Source organism: Bombina bombina, chromosome 1, assembly GCF_027579735.1.
Source record: "Bombina bombina isolate aBomBom1 chromosome 1, aBomBom1.pri, whole genome shotgun sequence".
Classification (NCBI taxonomy): domain Eukaryota; kingdom Metazoa; phylum Chordata; class Amphibia; order Anura; family Bombinatoridae; genus Bombina; species Bombina bombina.
This window is the reverse complement of record NC_069499.1, coordinates 594,236,036-594,256,136: the sequence shown is the minus strand read 5'-3', so window position 1 is coordinate 594,256,136 and position 20,101 is coordinate 594,236,036. Positions and strand designations below refer to the sequence as shown.

Below are 20,101 nucleotides of genomic sequence, written 5' to 3'. Positions count from 1 at the left end.
AAACAGTGCCTGCCGATATAATTTTACCAAAATACCCAGATTAAATGATTCCTCAAGGCTAAATATGTGTAATATATGAATCGATTTAGCCCAGAAAAAGTCTACAGTCTTAATAAGCCCTTGTGAAGCCCTTATTTACTATCTTAATAAACATGGCTTACCGGATCCCATAGGGAAAATGACAGCTTCCAGCATTACATCGTCTTGTTAGAATGTGTCATACCTCAAGCAGCAAGAGACTGCTCACTGTTCCCCCAACTGAAGTTAATTCCTCTCAACAGTCCTGTGTGGAACAGCCATGGATTTTAGTAACGGTTGCTAAAATCATTTTCCTCATACAAACAGAAATCTTCATCTCTTTTCTGTTTCAGAGTAAATAGTACATACCAGCACTATTTTAAAATAACAAACTCTTGATTGAATAATAAAAACTACAGTTAAACACTAAAAAACTCTAAGCCATCTCCGTGGAGATGTTGCCTGTACAACGGCAAAGAGAATGACTGGGGTAGGCGGAGCCTAGGAGGGATCATGTGACCAGCTTTGCTGGGCTCTTTGCCATTTCCTGTTGGGGAAGAGAATATCCCACAAGTAAGGATGACGCCGTGGACCGGACACACCTATGTTGGAGAAATACACTTTTATAAGAGTATGTATCTCTATTAATAAGCCTGATACCAGTGGCTATCACTGCATTTAAGGCTTTACTGACATTACTTCGGTATCAGCAGCATTTTCTAGCAAATTCCATCCCTAGAAAAATATTTTAACTGCACATACCTTATTGCAGGAAAACCTGCACGCTATTCCCCCTCTGAAGTTACCTCGCTCCTCAGAATATGTGAGAACAGCAAAGGATCTTAGTTACTTCTGCTAAGATCATAGAAAACGCAGGCAGATTCTTCTTCTAAATACTGCCTGAGATAAACAGTACACTCCGGTACCATTTAAAAATAACAAACTTTTGATTGAAGAAAACACCACAGTCCTCTTACGACCTCCATCTTAGTTGAGAGTTGCAAGAGAATGACTGGATATGGCAGTGAGGGGAGGAGCTATATAGCAGCTCTGCTGTGGGTGATCCTCTTGCAACTTCCTGTTGGGAAGGAGAATATCCCACAAGTAATGGATGATCCGTGGACTGGATACACTTAACAAGAGAAATACAGATAATATGAATTCAAATATTTTACAGCCTGCAGAGAACGTACTTTTGTACAGAACAGTTCTGGTTAAGGTGTGCAAGCATATTATGGTTATGCACACTGCATTCTGCATGTTTTAGTGTACTGAATGAGTCTGACTGCATGACCCTATATACAAAATAGGTTAGATCACCCTCTAAACCTGATATCTTTCACAATACTCTCAGCTGCAGCTATGGCCATAAAATACAGAACAATGCAGCCACTTCAAAAAATGCTGCTCCTGCTCTGTAACGTGCACAATACCGCTGTCAAAAAGCTGGCAACGTCACAGACCTGTAAATGCTTACTGCTTTTGTTAGAGTGGAACACTGCCGAAGCATCAAGATGGCAGCACCCTGTATGAACACAAAGCTTGACAAACTGGCACCAGTAAGGATTTAAAATAAGAGAATGGCTTTGAAAACAACAGGAAAAACAAAATCATGTTGAGTATTAATAACCATGCTATTATAGTTGTGCCCAGCAACTTAATGTCTGTTTAAGACTCCAGATGGACTGGAATCTATGGAATATAAATCGTAGGTCCAAAAGTTCAGTTCAGTAGTACCTCAAAGAGGGGGGTTAAATATTGCCCTTAAAGTGAAGCCTAGCATTTGTGAAGCGCTAGGATTGACCACTGAAACAAATAAAGGGGACTGTCATTCATCAAGTATAAAATACTTCATGCTGAAAGCTCCTTTACTTGTTTCAATCGTTCGCCGTTCGGAGCTGCTAAGGCAGCCCACGAAAGAACGCCGTTTTGCTAGAGAGGAAACATCACCTCTTAGCAAAACAGCTTTCTGCAGTGGGCTGCCTTGAGCAGCTCAGAACAGCTAACGCTTGAAACGAATAAAAGAGCTTTCTTCATGAAGTATTTTATACTTCTTAAATGAAAGACCCCTTTATTTGTTTCAATGGTAAATCCTGGCGTTTCACAAATGCTAGGATTCGCTTTAAGTAGTGACAATATTTGTTTGTTTTTTAATTCCAGTTTTCTTCTATTTAAAATGTAACAATCAATTCTATTTTGGCAACATTTTGTTTTTCTCCTTTTAGCCTCAAAGTGTTTAAATCTTTGCTCCCACTACTGACATGCATATATTGTTGTTCATGTTTTTCTCCCCAAACATAAATAAAAAAATATTTTCAACAAAAGTTTTTTTTGTATTCTTTTTAATATTTGTACTAATTCTCACAAGTGAATAAACATATTTAGAAAAAAAAATCTTAAAATAGCATGGAAAGCTAGAGCAGGTAGTCTTGATCATTGTAGCTTGGTGTACAGTAACAAGACTGTACTGTACATTCTGCAGATAAAAAAAAGTGCTTACTGTAGAGTAAACTGTGAAGACCTTAGGCACATGGTTATGTCTGCATTTATGGGGTTGGTACAAGATGACTACTACTATGCACTGTGCAGTGTCCATTTTGTAGGGTGGGAGTGCTGAATTCATAATCTCTTAATTTCCTTATCGATGATCCCCCACATCTAGCAGTGTCTTGAGATGTAGCTCATATGCTGCATCCTCTTGCTGACTCACCTGCAGAAGCCTACGAAGCGTATTCATATTGTCTGTTACAGATCGCTGTACAGATGGAAAACTTATTGTGCTATCCATCAGAGATCCTTGCATATGGGGTGCACACACAGCACTCTCTGTCCGAAGCCTTTGTGCTGAGGGAAAGCACATTTTATAGGTTGTCAAAGACTCTCGCACAGCAGGAGTGCACTCTGTAATGTCCGTCAGATTAAGTGTGGTCTCTAAGTCACCAAGAAGAGCTTCTGGAAGGTACATTGGGAGAGAGAGAGATGCAGACTGATCTAATGGACCCTCAGCAACCAACCGTTCAAGTGTTTCCTCAAACCTGAAAAAAGATAAATTAAAAATAAACATAGCAGCTTCATCTCTTAAATTCAATTCACCTATTTAGCAAATCACAACTGTATCTGTTTGCGATATGTATCTCATTCTAAGTCACATCAACTTTCCCTCATCTCTTCTAAATATCTTCTAAACAGGAAGCCTTCATTTTTATAGCAGGGAAAACAGGATCATCTAGTAGATGATAAAACATTTAGGAGAAAGACAAAATGATCTAAAATTCACCAGCATGGCAACAAGCATCACCCCATCCCTAGCATGGGCAGACCTCATGGAGCGATCTAAGAAAAGTGGTAGGAATTCCCAGCAGGTTGCAAGCTTGCATACACAGAAAGTAATAAAGCTCGCTAGAATGTAGATTCTTGCAAAGAAGAGCAAATGTGAGAGGGAGCACCCAGCAATAATAGCAACATTTTTCCCCGAATCACATACAAATTAAATTACACTGTTTTTAGCATGAAATCATTTCTAGTTCCACACATGTGTTTTTTTTATTCTTCACTTAAAGGGACATTATACACTAGATTTTTTACTAGATGATCCATTTATATAACCCATCTGGGAGTTTTTTTTGTAACAATGTATAGTTTTGCTTATTTTTTTTTTAAATAACATTGTGCTGGTTTTTAGACTCCTAACCTAGCCCCAAAATGTCAGATATATTTACATGCCTTTACAGACTCCAGCTGGCTCCTGTTTGTCTAATCTGTCTTTTCATATGGGGGAAGGGGGTTGAATGTTTCCACCCAGACCCTTTCACTGGGTGTTCCAGCTAATCTCATCAACGGTGCTAAACTTGGAGCTTCTAAGTACGTTTTTAAAAGGTTTTATACAGGATTTTTAGATCAGTATCTATGAATATTATTATATTTATTAAAGAAGTGTTTATTACATGCAGTTATATGAAAATTGGTGTATACTGTCCCTTTAAATAAGCGCAATGCGTGTTTTGAAACAAACTCGCCAGCTACAATCAGCAAGAAGAAAAAACCAGACCTACAGATAAAATATGCTTAGCTTATTCCAATACTAAAAGCAAGGAAACATGGTATACCCCAAGGAATGCCCCTGTTCAGCCCACTCGTTAGTGTGTGGAGACTTATTTCACAACAGAAATATAAGGAACCCTTCAAACTTTTGACAACTTATTTACGATTTCAACTTTGTTTTCGTAAATGACTGCAATACCTTAAGTACATGTTTAACTGTCTATATTGAATACGTTTTTTCTAAGTAATGTAAGGACAATTTGCATCGTAGAATCCAAATTCTCAATTTGAATTAAGTTTAAACGCCTATTTAGATGTGTATTGTTTATCCAACGTATGCTTAATATGAATCTGTTTTATATAGCGTACATTAAATATGCTTTGAAAATGCTTTGTTTATTGAGCACTTTCCTCTATGTATGTATCTCACCATCCCATACAGAAATACAGGTTACACCTCTTAGTGGGATACAAAGCTCACAGTGTAAAATGTGCCTTTAGATAATCTCATCACGGACTTAATAGCACGGATGGATCATTTTAGATCATCTCGCCTGAGCAGAGAGCTTTAGATCATTAGGCCATAGGATCATGAAGTAAAATTCTAGGAGCTGTGGCTTCCTGGGTTTAGGGATTTGTCAAGACCGAAGTAGACTCATTCTACGCAAGTAAAATATATTGGCATGATTCGCATCAACTCTTTGCTTGGCATTGAGCACTATGCTGCACAGGATCTTTGTGTGTATTTGAAGCTTTTATTTGTGCCAGGTATTCTTAACCTCCTTTATTTTACTCATCCATAACTTACCCTTTTACAAATTGTTTCTGAATATTTTGCTTTTCAACATAATTATAGTATTTTAAAATAACAGCGATAATGATAATTGTCCCTGTGAACTTTATTACATTGCTTTTAATACGTTAGCGTGTCTATCATTATTGCCTATCCTATTACCCTCCCACCACATAATTATTCTGACTGAGCCTACTCACCTCCTGCTTTCCTCCTTCTCCACCTTCAGCGAGTATTTCAGTTGTTGAGGAAGGTGGCTTGTGTAAGGCTGTTCTTTATTTACTTCTGGATTCACCAAACTCTCGTAAGCGTTTACACCAAAGGGTCTCAGGGCTTGTGACTGCTGAAGGGAAGAGTGGCATCTGCCAGGGCTTCTGCAACAACGGACAGAAATCAGTACAGCTACACATAATGCACAATACCACACTTAGCATACACTTCACAAACCTCTGCATGTCTCTGTGAGTGTCAAGTTGAGCATCAGTCCAGGACTTTGGCGGGACGAAATTTTTTAACTCGTCCTGCATAAAATACACATATAGTTCTCCAGTCGTAGGCCCTGCAGATATTCATAACAAAGATAACAAGATGAGGGAATTCCCTTTTTCTTTAGTAGGACTGACAAACACTGTAGCTTACCAGTCATAATATATATATATATATATATATATATATATATATATATATATATATATACACACACACACACACACACACACACGCACTTGTCCACTTAATGTAACATAGGTAAAAGTAAAATTTCTTACTTATCTGCTCTACTTTCTTAATAGTTCAGAATCAGCTGAATATATGAATATGCGTATATTTTACAAGGTTACTTGGTTACTGAAACTCAAAGGATATCGGATAAGGCTTCTAGTTCTCTACCCATGTATCTTAAAATATGGGTAAGAAAAAAATTAAAGGGATAGTAAAGACCAAAAATGCTATTGTTTAAAAAGATAGATAATCCCTTTATTTACCATTCTCCAGTTTTGCATAACCAACACTGTTATATTAATACACTTTTTACTTCTGTGATTACCTTGTATTTAAACCTCTGCAGACTGATTCCTTATCTCAGATCTTTTGACAGACTTGCATTTCAGGCAATTAGTGCTGACTCTTAAATAACTTCACGTGCGTGAGGACAATGTTATCTATATGAAACACATGAACACCCTCTAGCTGTGATAAACTGTCAAAAGCATTCAGATAAGAGGTGGCCTTCAAGGGCTTAGAAATTAGCATATGACCCTACCTATGTTTAGATTTCAACTAAGAATAACAAGAGAACAAAGCAAATTTGATGATAGTAAATTAGAAAGTTGTTTAAAATTACATACCCTATCTGAATCATGAGAGTTTAATTTGGACTTTACTATCCCTCTAAGGTTATTAAAGTTGGCTGGGACACACTATTGATTAAAAAAGGTCCTATTTTAAAACAAATTTCATGTGAACTACGATGAATTCCACTTATTAACACACTAAAGAAGATGTACTATTTTCTTAAATGAAGACACCTTCTTGATCTTTGCATGTATGAAGTTTAAACTACAAACAACTTGGTTTAAAGGGTTAAAAACAAGATGTTAACAGCAGTTCCTACTGGCTGGCGTTTTGAATTAAATTAACGGATCTGCTTCAACAGTAACATCCAATTTCAGAGTTGAAAATGCATCAACTGTATTAATTTCTTGACTTTTTCTAAATAAACACATGAAATTCAATGTTAAAAAAAAGGCTAATACTCAGTATAAGCTTAGCCCATGATCTATAAGTAACTTTTATGGACCGCTTAAAAACCACTATGAAATTACAGATAACTAGTAGGTATGTGAATTCCGAGGTTTCGGATGCCTTTGAATGCAGAAGGCAGTGGCGTTTGGCTCTTTTTGGAGACGGATTTCTGGATTTGCATAGATCTTATTGTGTTGCACTTTCACAAGAAGAAATCTGACTCTAAAAAGAGGCGAACACTGCGAGCGGCCACCTTCTAACACATTCAGATGCATTGGAAAACTCCAAATGCACATGCCTAATAACCAGTCAAGACCACACTACATCTGCAGCATTTCTTCCAGAAACTGTATCTATTTCATTAATAATAAACAATAAAGCTGATTAAACTCTCTGATGTAAACCAATCTGACATCTCAATAAAATTATGTATATGCGGAAAAAACTAAATTTATGCTTACCTGATAAATTTATTTATATCTTGACACAACGAGTCCACGGATCATCTAATTACTATTGGGAATATCACTCCTGCCCAGCAGTAGGCGGCAAAGAGCACCACAGCAAAGCTGTTAAATATCACCTTTCTTCCCTCCAACCCCAGTCATTTGACCAAAGTAAAGGAAAGAAAGGAAGGAAGCAACAAGGTGTAGAGGTGTCTGAGGTTTATAGTATGACAAAGGCCTGTCTAAAAAAACAGGGCAGGCCGTGGACTCATCGTGTCAAGAAATAAATAAATTTAACAGGTAAGCATAAATTTTGTTTTCTTTCTAATGACACGATGAGTCCACGGATCATCTAATTACTATTGGGAATCAATACCCAAGCTAGAGGACACAGATGATATGGGAGGGATAAGACAGGGAACCTAAACCAAAGTCACCACTGCTTGAAGAACCTTTCTCCCAAAAGAAGCCTCAGCCGAGGCAAATGTATCAAATTTAGAAAATTTAGAAAAAGAGAGAAGAGAGGACCAAGTTGCAGCCTTGCAAATCTGTTCCATAAAAGCTTAATTTTTGAATGCCCAGGAAGAGGAAACAGCCCTCGTAGAATAAGCCGTAATTCTCTCAAGAGGCTGCTGTCCAGCAGTTTAATAGGCAAAGCGAATGATACTCCTCAGCCACAAAGAAAGAGAAGTAGCCGGAACTTTCTGCCACTTAAGTTTCCCAGAGAAAACCACAAACAGAGCAGAAGACTGGTGAAAATCCTTAGTCGCCTGTAGATAAAACTTGAACGCACACACCACGTCTAGGTTGTGCAGCAGACGCTCTATATGAGAAGATGGGTTAGGACATGAAGAGGGAACAACAATCTCCTGATTAATGTTCCTATCCGAAACCACTTTAGGAAGAATCCCTAACATGGTATGCAAAACTACCTTATCAGATGAAAAATAAGGAAGGAGATTCAAACTGCAACGCCGAGAGCTCTGAGACTCTACAAGCGGACGCAATAGCAACAAGAAACAAAACCTTCCAAGATAACATCTTAATATCTAAGGAATGGATAGGTTCAAACAGAGCCTGCTTAAGAAATCTAAGAACAAGGTTAAGACTCCAGGGAGGAGTAACAGGTTCAAACACAGCCTGATTCTGACCAAGGCCAGACAGAACGATTGTACGCCTGGAACATCCGTCAGATGTTTATGTAACAAAATAGACAAGGCAGATAATTGACCTTTCAAGGAACTGCCGATAAACCCTTCCCAAACCCTCTTGGAAAAAGGCTAGATTCTAAGAATCCGAACTCTACTTCAAGAGTAGCCTTTGGATTCACACCAAAACAGATATTTACACCATATATTGTAGTAAATCTTCCTGGTAACAGGCTTACGAGCCTGAATCATGGTCTCAATGACCGTCTCAGAAAATTTCCCCTTAAATAAAATTAAGCGTTCAATATCCAAGCAGTCATCTTCAGAAAAACAAGATTTGGATAAAGGAAGGGCCCTTGAAGTAGAAGATCCTTCCACAGTAGAAGTCTCCAAGGTGGAAGAGATGACATCTCCACTAAGTCTGCATACCAGATCCTGCGAGGCCACGCCGGTGCAATGAGGATCACAGACGCCTTCTCCTGTTTGATTCGAGCGATAACCCGAGAAAGGAGAGCGAACGGAGGAAATAGGTATGCTAGACTGAAATTCCAAGGGAATCAGTACAAAAAAGGACAAATTGAACAATGACACTATAAAGGCAATCCCCACTATTAATAGTATGATTAGTGTGAATAAAAATTATCACACTTATATAATACAGATTGTAATGTATGTGGGTTGGTGCTAGTGCATAAATTGAAATTTATACTGGAAAATTGTGGAAGTAAGAAAACTTACCACAAGAAAATATGCACGTAAAGCACTCTATGCCCAGACTGTGAGGTGGTACTAACTGTTGAAAATTTTTATAAAAACAAAATTTATGCTTACCTGATAAATTCATTTCTCCTGTAGTGTGGTCAGTCCACGGGTCATCATTACTTCTGGGATATTATCTCCTCCCCTACAGGAAGTGCAAGAGGATTCACCCAGCAGAGCTGCTATATAGCTCCTCCCCTCTACGTCACCTCCAGTCATTCGACCAAAGGACCAACGAGAAAGGAGAAGCCCAAGGGTGTAGTGGTGACTGGAGTATAATCCAAAATTTTTTTAGCCTGCCATAAAAAACAGGGCGGGCCGTGGACTGACCACACTACAGGAGAAATGAATTTATCAGGTAAGCATAAATTTTGTTTTCTCCTGTTAAGTGTGGTCAGTCCACGGGTCATCATTACTTCTGGGATACCAATACCAAAGCAAAAGTACACGGATGACGGGAGGGACAGGCAGGCTCTTTATACGGAGGGAACCACTGCCTGAAGAACCTTTCTCCCAAAAACAGCCTCCGAAGAAGCAAAAGTGTCAAATTTGTAAAATTTGGAAAAAGTATGAAGAGAAGACCAAGTTGCAGCCTTGCAAATCTGTTCAACAGAAGCCTCATTCTTAAAGGCCCAAGTGGAAGCCACAGCTCTAGAAGAATGAGCTGTAATTCTTTCAGGAGGCTGCTGTCCAGCAGTCTCATAGGCTAATCGTATTATGCTACGAAGCCAAAAAGAGAGAGAGGTAGCCGAAGCTTTTTGACCTCTCCTCTGGCCAGAATAAACGACAAACAGGGAAGACGTTTGACGAAAATCCTTAGTTGCCTGTAGATAAAATTTCAGGGCACGGACTACATCTAGATTGTGTAGCAGACGTTCCTTCTTCGAGGAAGGATTAGGACACAAAGATGGAACAACAATCTCTTGATTGATATTCCTGTTAGTGACCACCTTAGGTAGGAACCCAGGTTTAGTACGCAGAACTACCTTGTCTGAATGAAAAATCAGATAAGGAGAATCACAATGTAAGGCAGATAACTCAGAGACTCTTCGAGCCGAGGAAATAGCCATTAAAAACAGAACTTTCCAAGATAACAACTTGATATCAATGGAATGAAGGGGTTCAAACGGAACACCCTGTAAAACATTAAGAACTAAGTTCAAACTCCATGGCGGAGCAACAGTTTTAAACACAGGCTTGATCCTAGCTAAAGCCTGACAAAAAGCTTGAACGTCCGGAACTTCTGACAGACGTTTGTGTAAAAGAATGGACAGAGCTGAAATCTGTCCCTTTAAGGAACTAGCGGATAAACCCTTTTCTAAACCTTCTTGTAGAAAGGACAATATCCTTGGAATCCTAACCTTACTCCATGAGTAACTCTTGGATTCGCACCAATATAAGTATTTACGCCATATTTTATGGTAAATCCTTCTGGTAACAGGCTTCCTAGCCTGTATTAAGGTATCAATAACTGGCTCAGAAAACCCACGTTTTGATAAAATCAAGCGTTCAATTTCCAAGCAGTCAGCTTCAGAGAAGTTAGATTTTGATGTTTGAATGGACCCTGGATCAGAAGGTCCTGTTTCAGAGGTAGAGACCAAGGCGGACAGGATGACATGTCCACTAGATCTGCATACCAAGTCCTGCGTGGCCATGCAGGTGCTATTAGAATCACTGATGCTCTCTCCTGTTTGATTCTGGCAATCAATCGAGGAAGCATCGGGAAGGGTGGAAACACATAAGCCATCTTGAAGGTCCAAGGTGCTGTCAGAGCATCTATCAGAACCGCTCCCGGATCCCTGGATCTGGACCCGTAGCGAGGAAGCTTGGCGTTCTGACGAGACGCCATGAGATCTATCTCTGGTTTGCCCCAACGTCGAAGTATTTGGGCAAAGACCTCCGGATGAAGTTCCCACTCCCCCGGATGAAAAGTCTGACGACTTAAGAAATCCGCCTCCCAGTTCTCCACTCCCGGGATGTGGATTGCAGACAGGTGGCAAGAGTGAGACTCTGCCCAGCGAATTATCTTTGATACTTCCATCATTGCTAGGGAGCTTCTTGTCCCTCCCTGATGGTTGATGTAAGCTACAGTCGTGATGTTGTCCGACTGAAACCTGATGAACCCCCGAGTTGTTAACTGGGGCCAAGCCAGAAGGGCATTGAGAACTGCTCTCAATTCCAGAATGTTTATTGGAAGGAGACTCTCCTCCTGATTCCATAGTCCCTGAGCCTTCAGAGAATTCCAGACAGCGCCCCAACCTAGTAGGCTGGCGTCTGTTGTTACAATTGTCCAGTCTGGCCTGCTGAATGGCATCCCCCTGGACAGATGTGGCCGATAAAGCCACCATAGAAGAGAATTTCTGGTCTCTTGATTCAGATTCAGAGTGGGGGACAAATCTGAGTAATCCCCATTCCACTGACTTAGCATGCACAATTGCAGCAGTCTGAGATGTAGGCGTGCAAAGGGGACTATGTCCATTGCCGCTACCATTAATCCGATCACCTCCATGCATTGAGCTACTGACGGGTGTTGAATGGAATGAAGGACACGGCATGCATTTTGAAGCTTTGTTAACCTGTCTTCTGTCAGGTAAATCTTCATTTCTACAGAATCTATCAGAGTCCCCAAGAAGGGAACTCTTGTGAGTGGAAAGAGAGAACTCTTCTTTTCGTTCACCTTCCATCCATGCGACCTTAGAAATGCCAGTACTAACTCTGTATGAGACTTGGCAGTTTGAAAGCTTGAAGCTTGTATCAGAATGTCGTCTAGGTACGGAGCTACCGAAATTCCTCGCGGTCTTAGTACCGCCAGAAGAGTACCCAGAACCTTTGTGAAGATTCTTGGAGCCGTAGCCAATCCGAATGGAAGAGCTACAAACTGGTAATGCCTGTCTAGAAAGGCAAACCTTAGATACCGGTAATGATTTCTGTGAATCGGTATGTGAAGGTAAGCATCCTTTAAATCCAATGTGGTCATGTACTGACCCTCTTGGATCATGGGCAAAATTGTTCGAATAGTTTCCATCTTGAACGATGGAACTCTTAGGAATTTGTTTAGGATCTTTAAATCCAAGATTGGCCTGAAAGTTCCCTCTTTCTTGGGAACTACAAACAGATTTGAGTAAAACCCTTGTCCTTGTTCCGACCGCGGAACTGGATGGATCACTCCCATTAATAAAAGATCTTGTACGCAGCGTAGAAACGCTTCCTTCTTTGTTTGGTTTGTTGACAACCTTGACAGATGAAATCTCCCTCTTGGGGGAGAGGATTTGAAGTCCAGAAGGTATCCCTGAGATATGATCTCTAACGCCCAGGGATCCTGAACATCTCTTGCCCAAGCCTGGGCGAAGAGAGAAAGTCTGCCCCCCACTAGATCCGGTCCCGGATCGGGGGCCCTCGATTCATGCTGTCTTAGGGGCAGCAGCAGGTTTCCTGGCCTGCTTACCCTTGTTCCAGGACTGGTTAGGTTTCCAGCCTTGTCTGTAGCGAGCAACAGCTCCTTCCTGTTTTGGTGCAGAGGAAGTTGATGCTGCTCCTGCTTTGAAATTACGAAAGGAACGAAAATTAGACTGTCTAGCCTTAGCTTTGGCTTTGTCCTGAGGCAGGGCATGGCCTTTACCTCCTGTAATGTCAGCGATAATCTCTTTCAACCCGGGCCCGAATAAGGTCTGCCCTTTGAAAGGTATATTAAGCAATTTAGATTTAGAAGTAACATCAGCTGACCAGGATTTTAGCCACAGTGCTCTGCGTGCCTGAATGGCGAATCCGGAATTCTTAGCCGTAAGTTTAGTTAAATGTACTACGGCATCTGAAATAAATGAGTTAGCTAACTTAAGGGCTTTAAGTTTGTGTGTAATCTCATCTAGTGTAGATGATTCAAGTGTCTCTTCCAGAGACTCAAACCAATATGCTGCTGCAGCCGTGACAGGCGCAATACATGCAAGAGGTTGCAATATAAAACCTTGTTGAACAAACATTTTCTTAAGGTAACCCTCTAATTTTTTATCCATTGGATCTGAAAAAGCACAGCTATCCTCCACCGGGATAGTGGTACGCTTAGCTAAAGTAGAAACTGCTCCCTCCACCTTAGGGACCGTTTGCCATAAGTCCCGTGTGGTGGCGTCTATTGGAAACATTTTTCTAAATATCGGAGGGGGTGAGAACGGCACACCGGGTCTATCCCACTCCTTAGTAACAATTTCAGTAAGTCTCTTAGGTATAGGAAAAACATCAGTACTCGCCGGTACCGCAAAATATCTATCCAACCTACACATTTTCTCTGGTATTGCAACTGTGTTACAATCATTCAGAGCCGCTAATACCTCCCCTAGTAATACACGGAGGTTTTCCAGCTTAAATTTAAAATTTGAAATATCTGAATCCAGTCTGTTTGGATCAGAACCGTCACCCACAGAATGAAGTTCTCCCACCTGTGACGCAGTGTCTGACATGGCCCTAATATTATCAGCGCACTCTGTTCTCACTCCAGAGTGATCACGCTTACCTCTCAGTTCTGGTAATTTAGCCAAAACTTCAGTCATAACAGTAGCCATATCCTGTAATGTGATTTGTAATGGCCGCCCAGATGTACTCGGCGCTACAATATCACGCACCTCCGGAGCGGGAGATGCAGGTACTGACACGTGAGGCGAGTTAGTCGGCATAACTCTCCCCTCGTTGTTTGGTGAAATATGTTCAATTTGTACAGATTGACTTTTATTTAAAGTAGCATCAATACAGTTAGTACATAAATTTCTATTGGGCTCCACTTTGGCATTAGCACATATAGCACATGTATCTTCCTCTGAATCAGACATGTTTAACACACTAGCAATTAACTAGCAACTTGGAAATGCTTTTCAAGTAATTTACAATAATATGAAAACGAACTGTGCCTATAAGAAGCACAGAAAAAATTATGACAGTTGAAATAAATAAATTATAGCATCAAATCTTTGTAAGAAATATACAATTTTAGCAAAGGATTGTTCCCATTAGCAAAGGATAACTAACCCTGACAGCAGAAAAAATACACAAATAAACGTTTTTTATCACAGTCAACTACAATCTTCACAGCTCTGCTGTGAATGATTACCTCCCTCAAAACAAGCTTTGAAGATCCCTGAGATCTGTAGAGATGAACCGGATCATGCAGGAAGAAAATGAACCTCTGACTGAGTTTTTTGATGCGTAGTAAAAGCGCCAAAAATGGCCCCTCCCCCTCACACATAACAGTGAGAGAGATCAGTAAACTGCTTAAATTTAAACAAAACTATTGCCAAGTGGAAAAAACAGTGCCCAAAACATTTTTTCACCCAGTACCTCAGAGAAATAAACGATTTTACATGCCAGCAAAAAACGTTTAACCTCAATAAATTAATTGTTATTTAAAAACCTATTGCAAGTCCCTGCAAATTAAGTCTATGCATACAGTATAAATCCAGTGAAGTACCATTCCCCAGAATACTGAAGTGTAAAATATACATACATGACAGCCTGATACCAGATACATCTACTGTATTTAAGGCTGAGTTTACATTATAACGGTATGGCAGGATTTTCTCATCAATTCCATGTCAGAAAATAATAAACTGCTACATACCTCTTTGCAGATTAATCTGCCCGCTGTCCCCTGATCTGAAGTTTACCTCTCCTCAGATGGCCGAGAAACAGCAATATGATCTTAACTACTCCGGCTAAAATCATAGAAAAAACTCTTCTTTTCTTCAAATTCTACCAGAGAATGAATAACACACTCCGGTGCTATTATAAAATAACAAACTTTTGATTGAAGGTAATAAACTAATTAAAATCACCACAGTCCTCTCACACATCCTATCTATTCGTTGGGTGCAAGAGAATGACTGGAGGTGACGTAGAGGGGAGGAGCTATATAGCAGCTCTGCTGGGTGAATCCTCTTGCACTTCCTGTAGGAGAGGAGATAATATCCCAGAAGTAATGATGACCCGTGGACTGACCACACTTAACAGGAGAAATATAACTTATTTTATTTGATTAAAAGTGAAACAAAACAAAACACACACAATCTTAAAATTAATATAAGATAGCTCAGTCTTGTCAACGATCGATCTCTGTGAGTATTATTGAATATATCAATGCCTTCAATATTATATACTGTATATCACAGAGGTATTTGTGAAAATAGTACAATGTCTCAGAGCACGCTAGTAAAAATGCTATAGGTCTCCTTGGAGTATACAGTGTTGGGTTATTATCTATATCCACAATTTGTGGTTGTTGATATATGCAATGCCACTGTCAGTATGCAATTGCGTGTATATACACTGTACTTTCTATCAACTATAACCACAGGAGTTGTTGATTGTATCTCAAAGATTATGTGATACTATATATCCTATTGTTGCTCGTGTAGCAATAGTCAAAATTGCAATGTTGAATTATGTATCATTAAATGTGTCACCCTAACTCTTTCACAATATTAGAGTAGTGCTCTAAATAGTAACAATTGGTGTCTCTTATATTTGAGAGAGACTGTTGTATATTAATATCAAATCATTTGTTATGCTTTATAGTGTAACCTAATTTTGTCACATAACTGTATAAATGATGAGCTGGTCTCATGGTTAGAAAATTAAATAATAGTATGTTTGGTACACAAATACTATAGGTTATTATTCTTTCCACAATTGTGGATAGTCCCTTAATGTTGTGACCCAAATTATTGAACTACCAGCAATGTTAATAAGTCTTTAATATACCGTGGCTATTGGTGCGTTATATGTCAGAAATTACTATGCAGTACCCCAAATTTGGACTACTCTTGCTCGTTCCGATGTAATGCTGATACTATTATTCATATTATTGTCCAAGTGGTGAATTTACTGCATCTATTTTATGGGTTAATTGAATTATGTATCCCATGCCCTGTTGTTAACGGGTCATTTACCGGAGTTTATGTGTTGCTTCTTAATAGTGTGTTCAAAATTTCTCAAAATTAGTTGCGAGCTGTCAGTATCCTGTGACTGTTTAATTTACTTTGTGCTAAGGATATATATATGTAATTTGCATCACAACTTATTGCCGCACATAACGCTCACTCAGGAGCTGTTTTATTACTCAGCCAACAATATTCTTTTGACAGCGTCACTGTTCAGGTTACACTTTTAATTCACAAACACTGATCTGCCAATGTATTAACAGCATGTGTATCAATATTTTGGCAACCACATAACACAATATGTATTAAATGTCCGGATATTGAGGGGTTATTTTCCGGAGCTATAACACACTTCTTAGTACTTTGATCTGAATTTTTAAATACTTAGCACCAACAGTGGACCCCCAGTATAGTGGAGCTGTTTAGTTAGATTCTTGTCAAGAGTTGAGAGCTATCAGTATCCTGTGACTGTTTAATTTACTTTGTGCTAAGGATATATATATGTAATTTGCATCACAACTTATTGCCGCACATAACGCTCACTTAGGAGCTGTTTTATTACTCAGCCAACAATATTCTTTTGACAGCATCACTATTCAGGTTACACTTTTAATTCAAAAACACTGATCTGTCAAAAGAATATTGTTGGCTGAGTAATAAAACAGCTCCTGAGTGAGCGTTATGTGCGGCAATAAGTTGTGATGCAAATTACATATATATATCCTTAGCACAAAGTAAATTAAACAGTCACAGGATACTGACAGCTCGCAACTAATTTGAGAAATTTTGAACACACTATTAAGAAGCAACACATAAACTCCGGTAAATGACCTGTTAATAACAGGGCATGGGATACATAATTCAGTTAACCCATAAAACAGATGCAGTAAATTGACCACTTGGACAATAATATGAATAATAGTATCAGCATTACATCGGAACGAGCAAGAGTAGTCCAAATTTGGGGTACTGCATAGTATTTTCTGACATATAACGCACCAATAGCCACGGTATATTAAAGGCTTATTAACATTGCTGGTAGTTCAATAATTTGGGTCACAACATTAAGGGACTATCCACAATTGTGGAAAGAATAATAACCTATAGTATTTGTGTACCAAACATACTATTATTTAATTTTCTAACCATGAGACCAGCTCATCATTTATACAGTTATGTGACAAAATTAGGTTACACTATAAAGCATAACAAATGATTTGATATTAATATACAACAGTCTCTCTCAAATATAAGAGACACAAATTGTCACTATTTAGAGCTCTACTCTAATATCGTGAAAGAGTTAGGGTGACACATTTAGTGATACATAATTCAACATTGCAATTTTGACTATTGATACACGAGCAACAATAGGATATATAGTATCACATAATCTTTGAGATACAATCAACAACTCCGGTGGATATAGTTGATAGAAAGTACAGTGTATATACACGCAATTGCATACTGACAGTGGCATTGCATATATCAACAACCACAAATTGTTGATATAGATAATAACCCAACACTGTATACTCTAAGGAGACCTGTAGCATTTTTACTAGCGTGCTCTGAGACATTGTACTATTTTCACAAATACCTCTGTGATATACAGTATATAATATTGAAGGCATTGATATATTCAATAATACTCACAGAGATCGATCGTTGACCAGACTGAGCTATCTTATATTAATTTTAATATTGTGTGTGTTTTGTTTTGTTTCACTTTCAATCAAATAAAATAAAAGTTATATTTAATAACATTTTTCAACAGTTAGTACCACCTCACAGTCTGGTCATAGAGTGCTTTACGTGCATACTTTCCTGTGGTAAGTTTTCTTACTTCCACAATTTTCCAGTATAAACATCTATCAGTACAGCCTGAGGATCCCTCGACCTCGACCCGTAACTCGGGAGCTTGGCATTCTGATGAGATGCCATGAGATCCAATTCCAGCTGTCCCCTTTTGAGAATCAAGCTGAAAAACACTTCCCACTCCCCCGGGTGAAAAGTCTTTCTGCTCAGAAAATCACCCTCCCAATAGTCCACTCCTGGAATGTGGATTGCAGATAGACATCAGTTGTGAGACTCTGCCCACCGAATAATCTTGGCTACCTCTGTCATAGCTAAGGAACTCAGAGTTCCTCCCTGATGGTGATGTGAGCTGAAGTTATGTTGTCCAACTGGAACCTGATAGACCGGGCTGAAGCTAACTGAAGCCAGGCCAGAAGAACAATAAGATCACCCTCAGCTCTAAAATGCTTATGGAAGAACAGACTCCTCCCGAGTCCATGTCCCCATAGCCTTAGAGAGCCCCAGACTGCTCCCAGCAGGCTGGCATCTGTTGTCACAATCGCCCAGGTGGGTCTGCGGAAGCAGGTTCCCTGGAAGAGATGTTCCTGCGACAACCACCAAAGAAGAAAATATCATGTCGCCTGGTCCAGATGTAATCACGAAGACAGATCCGCAAAATCCCTGTTCCACAGACTGAGCATGCATAACTGTAGAGGTCTGAGGTGGAAACGGGCAAACGGAATGATGTCCATGGCAGCTACCATCAGACCGATCACCTCCATACATTGAGCCCCTGACGGCCGAGGAGGGGACTGAAGCGCCAGACAAGAATCGAATATCTTTGATTTTCTGACCTCTATCAGAATTTTTTTTATCGATAGGAAAACAATTATAGTCCCTACACAGAGTACCCTGTAGCTGAGACAAGGGGCTTCTTTCCAACTTCAAACATGAACGAAACAAAACAAATGAGAGCTTACTAGAAGAAGGATGACGCCTAACCAATAGAGCGACCACTGCAATCCAGAATCCTTGAGAAAACTCAAGAGGCTATGGAAAAACCATTGTTGAACCCCAAACTGAAAAAAGTTTGGTCAGAAAGTAAAACTCAAAAATCTCAGAAAAACCCTTTAATGGGAACCTGAGAATACGCCTCTGTTCGGTCAAAGGTCATAATAAACTGACAATCTGCACCAAGGACGAATGGAGCGAATAGCCTCCATCTTGAAGAACAGTACTCTGAGAAACTGTTTAGACAACCGAGTTCTAAATTAGAACAAAAATTTCCCTCTGGAACCACGAACAGAATGGAATTATACAAACCCCTGTTCCAGAACTGGAACTGGACAATCCCTCCTACGGAGGAAGATCCTGAACATATTATAAAAACACCTCACTTCTTATCTGACTGCAGATAATCTTGAGAGGTAAAACCTGCTCCTGGGAGGAAGGGGTTGAATTCCAAATCGAAACCCTGGAGTACTATATCAACAGCCCCTTAGGGATCTAGGACCTTTCGTATCCAGTCAAGACTGTAATAAGACAAGGCATTGTCCTGATGAACAAATAACCTCCAGCCCTTAGAGGATGTTAGCGATCCATCGAACTCTTGGGTATGACCCCCCAAGCTTTCACCAAAGTAGAAAAAGTTCCCTTCTACATAGGACACCATGCATTCAAGAAGTCAGCAATAGGAGAATTCCCAAAGGACTGGAGACAGGAGGAAAGGCATTTGGGTTCAGTGCCCCTTTAAATCTACAGGAGTATTCTATTTAAAGCATATAGTCCAGTGGTTTTCTGTTTTCAAATAAGCTGGGTTCGTCCGGGATTTGAACCCGGGACCTTTCGCACCCAAAGCAAGAATCATACCCCTAGACCAACAAGCCACTTATTTTTGCACATTAGTCGTAATTATGAAAAAAAATTAGAACTCTAAAACATTCCACAATTACTCTCACAAATGTTTATTGACCAGAGGTCTCTGGATACAGGCCGAGCCCAACGCTGCTCCGATCTCCGACGGAGCAGGTAAGAAAGTGTGGGTCACATGACCGGATCCAACTATAGCCGAAAATGGCGCCGCTCTCCTTCACTGTGAAGGAGGTGGAGACTAGGCAACAACAGGCAAATGAAGCGTAAAATTCTCTTGAACATCGCGCTTCATTTTTAACCCAAACATATGTTTCTGAAAAAAACCTGTATTTTATGCTTACCTGATAAATTTCTTTCTCTTGCGATGTATCGAGTCCACGGATTCATCCAATACTTGTGGGATATTCTCCTTCCCAACAGGAAGTGTCAAAGAGAGCACCCACAGCAGAGCTGTCTATATAGCTCCTCCCTTAGCTCCACCCCCCAGTCATTCGACAGAAGGCTAGGAAGAAAAAGGAGAAACCATAGGGTGCAGAGGTGACTGAAGTTTTTTAAATAAAAATA

The 20,101-nt window shown here is 39.7% G+C and overlaps 1 protein-coding gene across 2 annotated transcripts in view; it reads right to left on the bottom strand.

The window, feature by feature from the left end:
* Positions 1 to 2,343: 2,343 nt before the first annotated feature.
* The window catches only part of MCM3AP (minichromosome maintenance complex component 3 associated protein), a 338,223-nt gene continuing 320,465 nt past the window's right edge, over positions 2,344 to 20,101 (bottom strand). For both annotated transcript variants that reach the window (XM_053698891.1, XM_053698892.1), the window contains exons 26-28: positions 5,300 to 5,411; positions 5,053 to 5,226; positions 2,344 to 3,053 (exon numbers count right to left, since the gene is read on the bottom strand). In XM_053698891.1, coding sequence (XP_053554866.1) covers positions 2,657 to 3,053; positions 5,053 to 5,226; positions 5,300 to 5,411 — 683 coding nt within the window. In that variant the 3' untranslated portion in view covers positions 2,344 to 2,656. The remainder of the gene's footprint in view (positions 3,054 to 5,052; positions 5,227 to 5,299; positions 5,412 to 20,101) is intronic.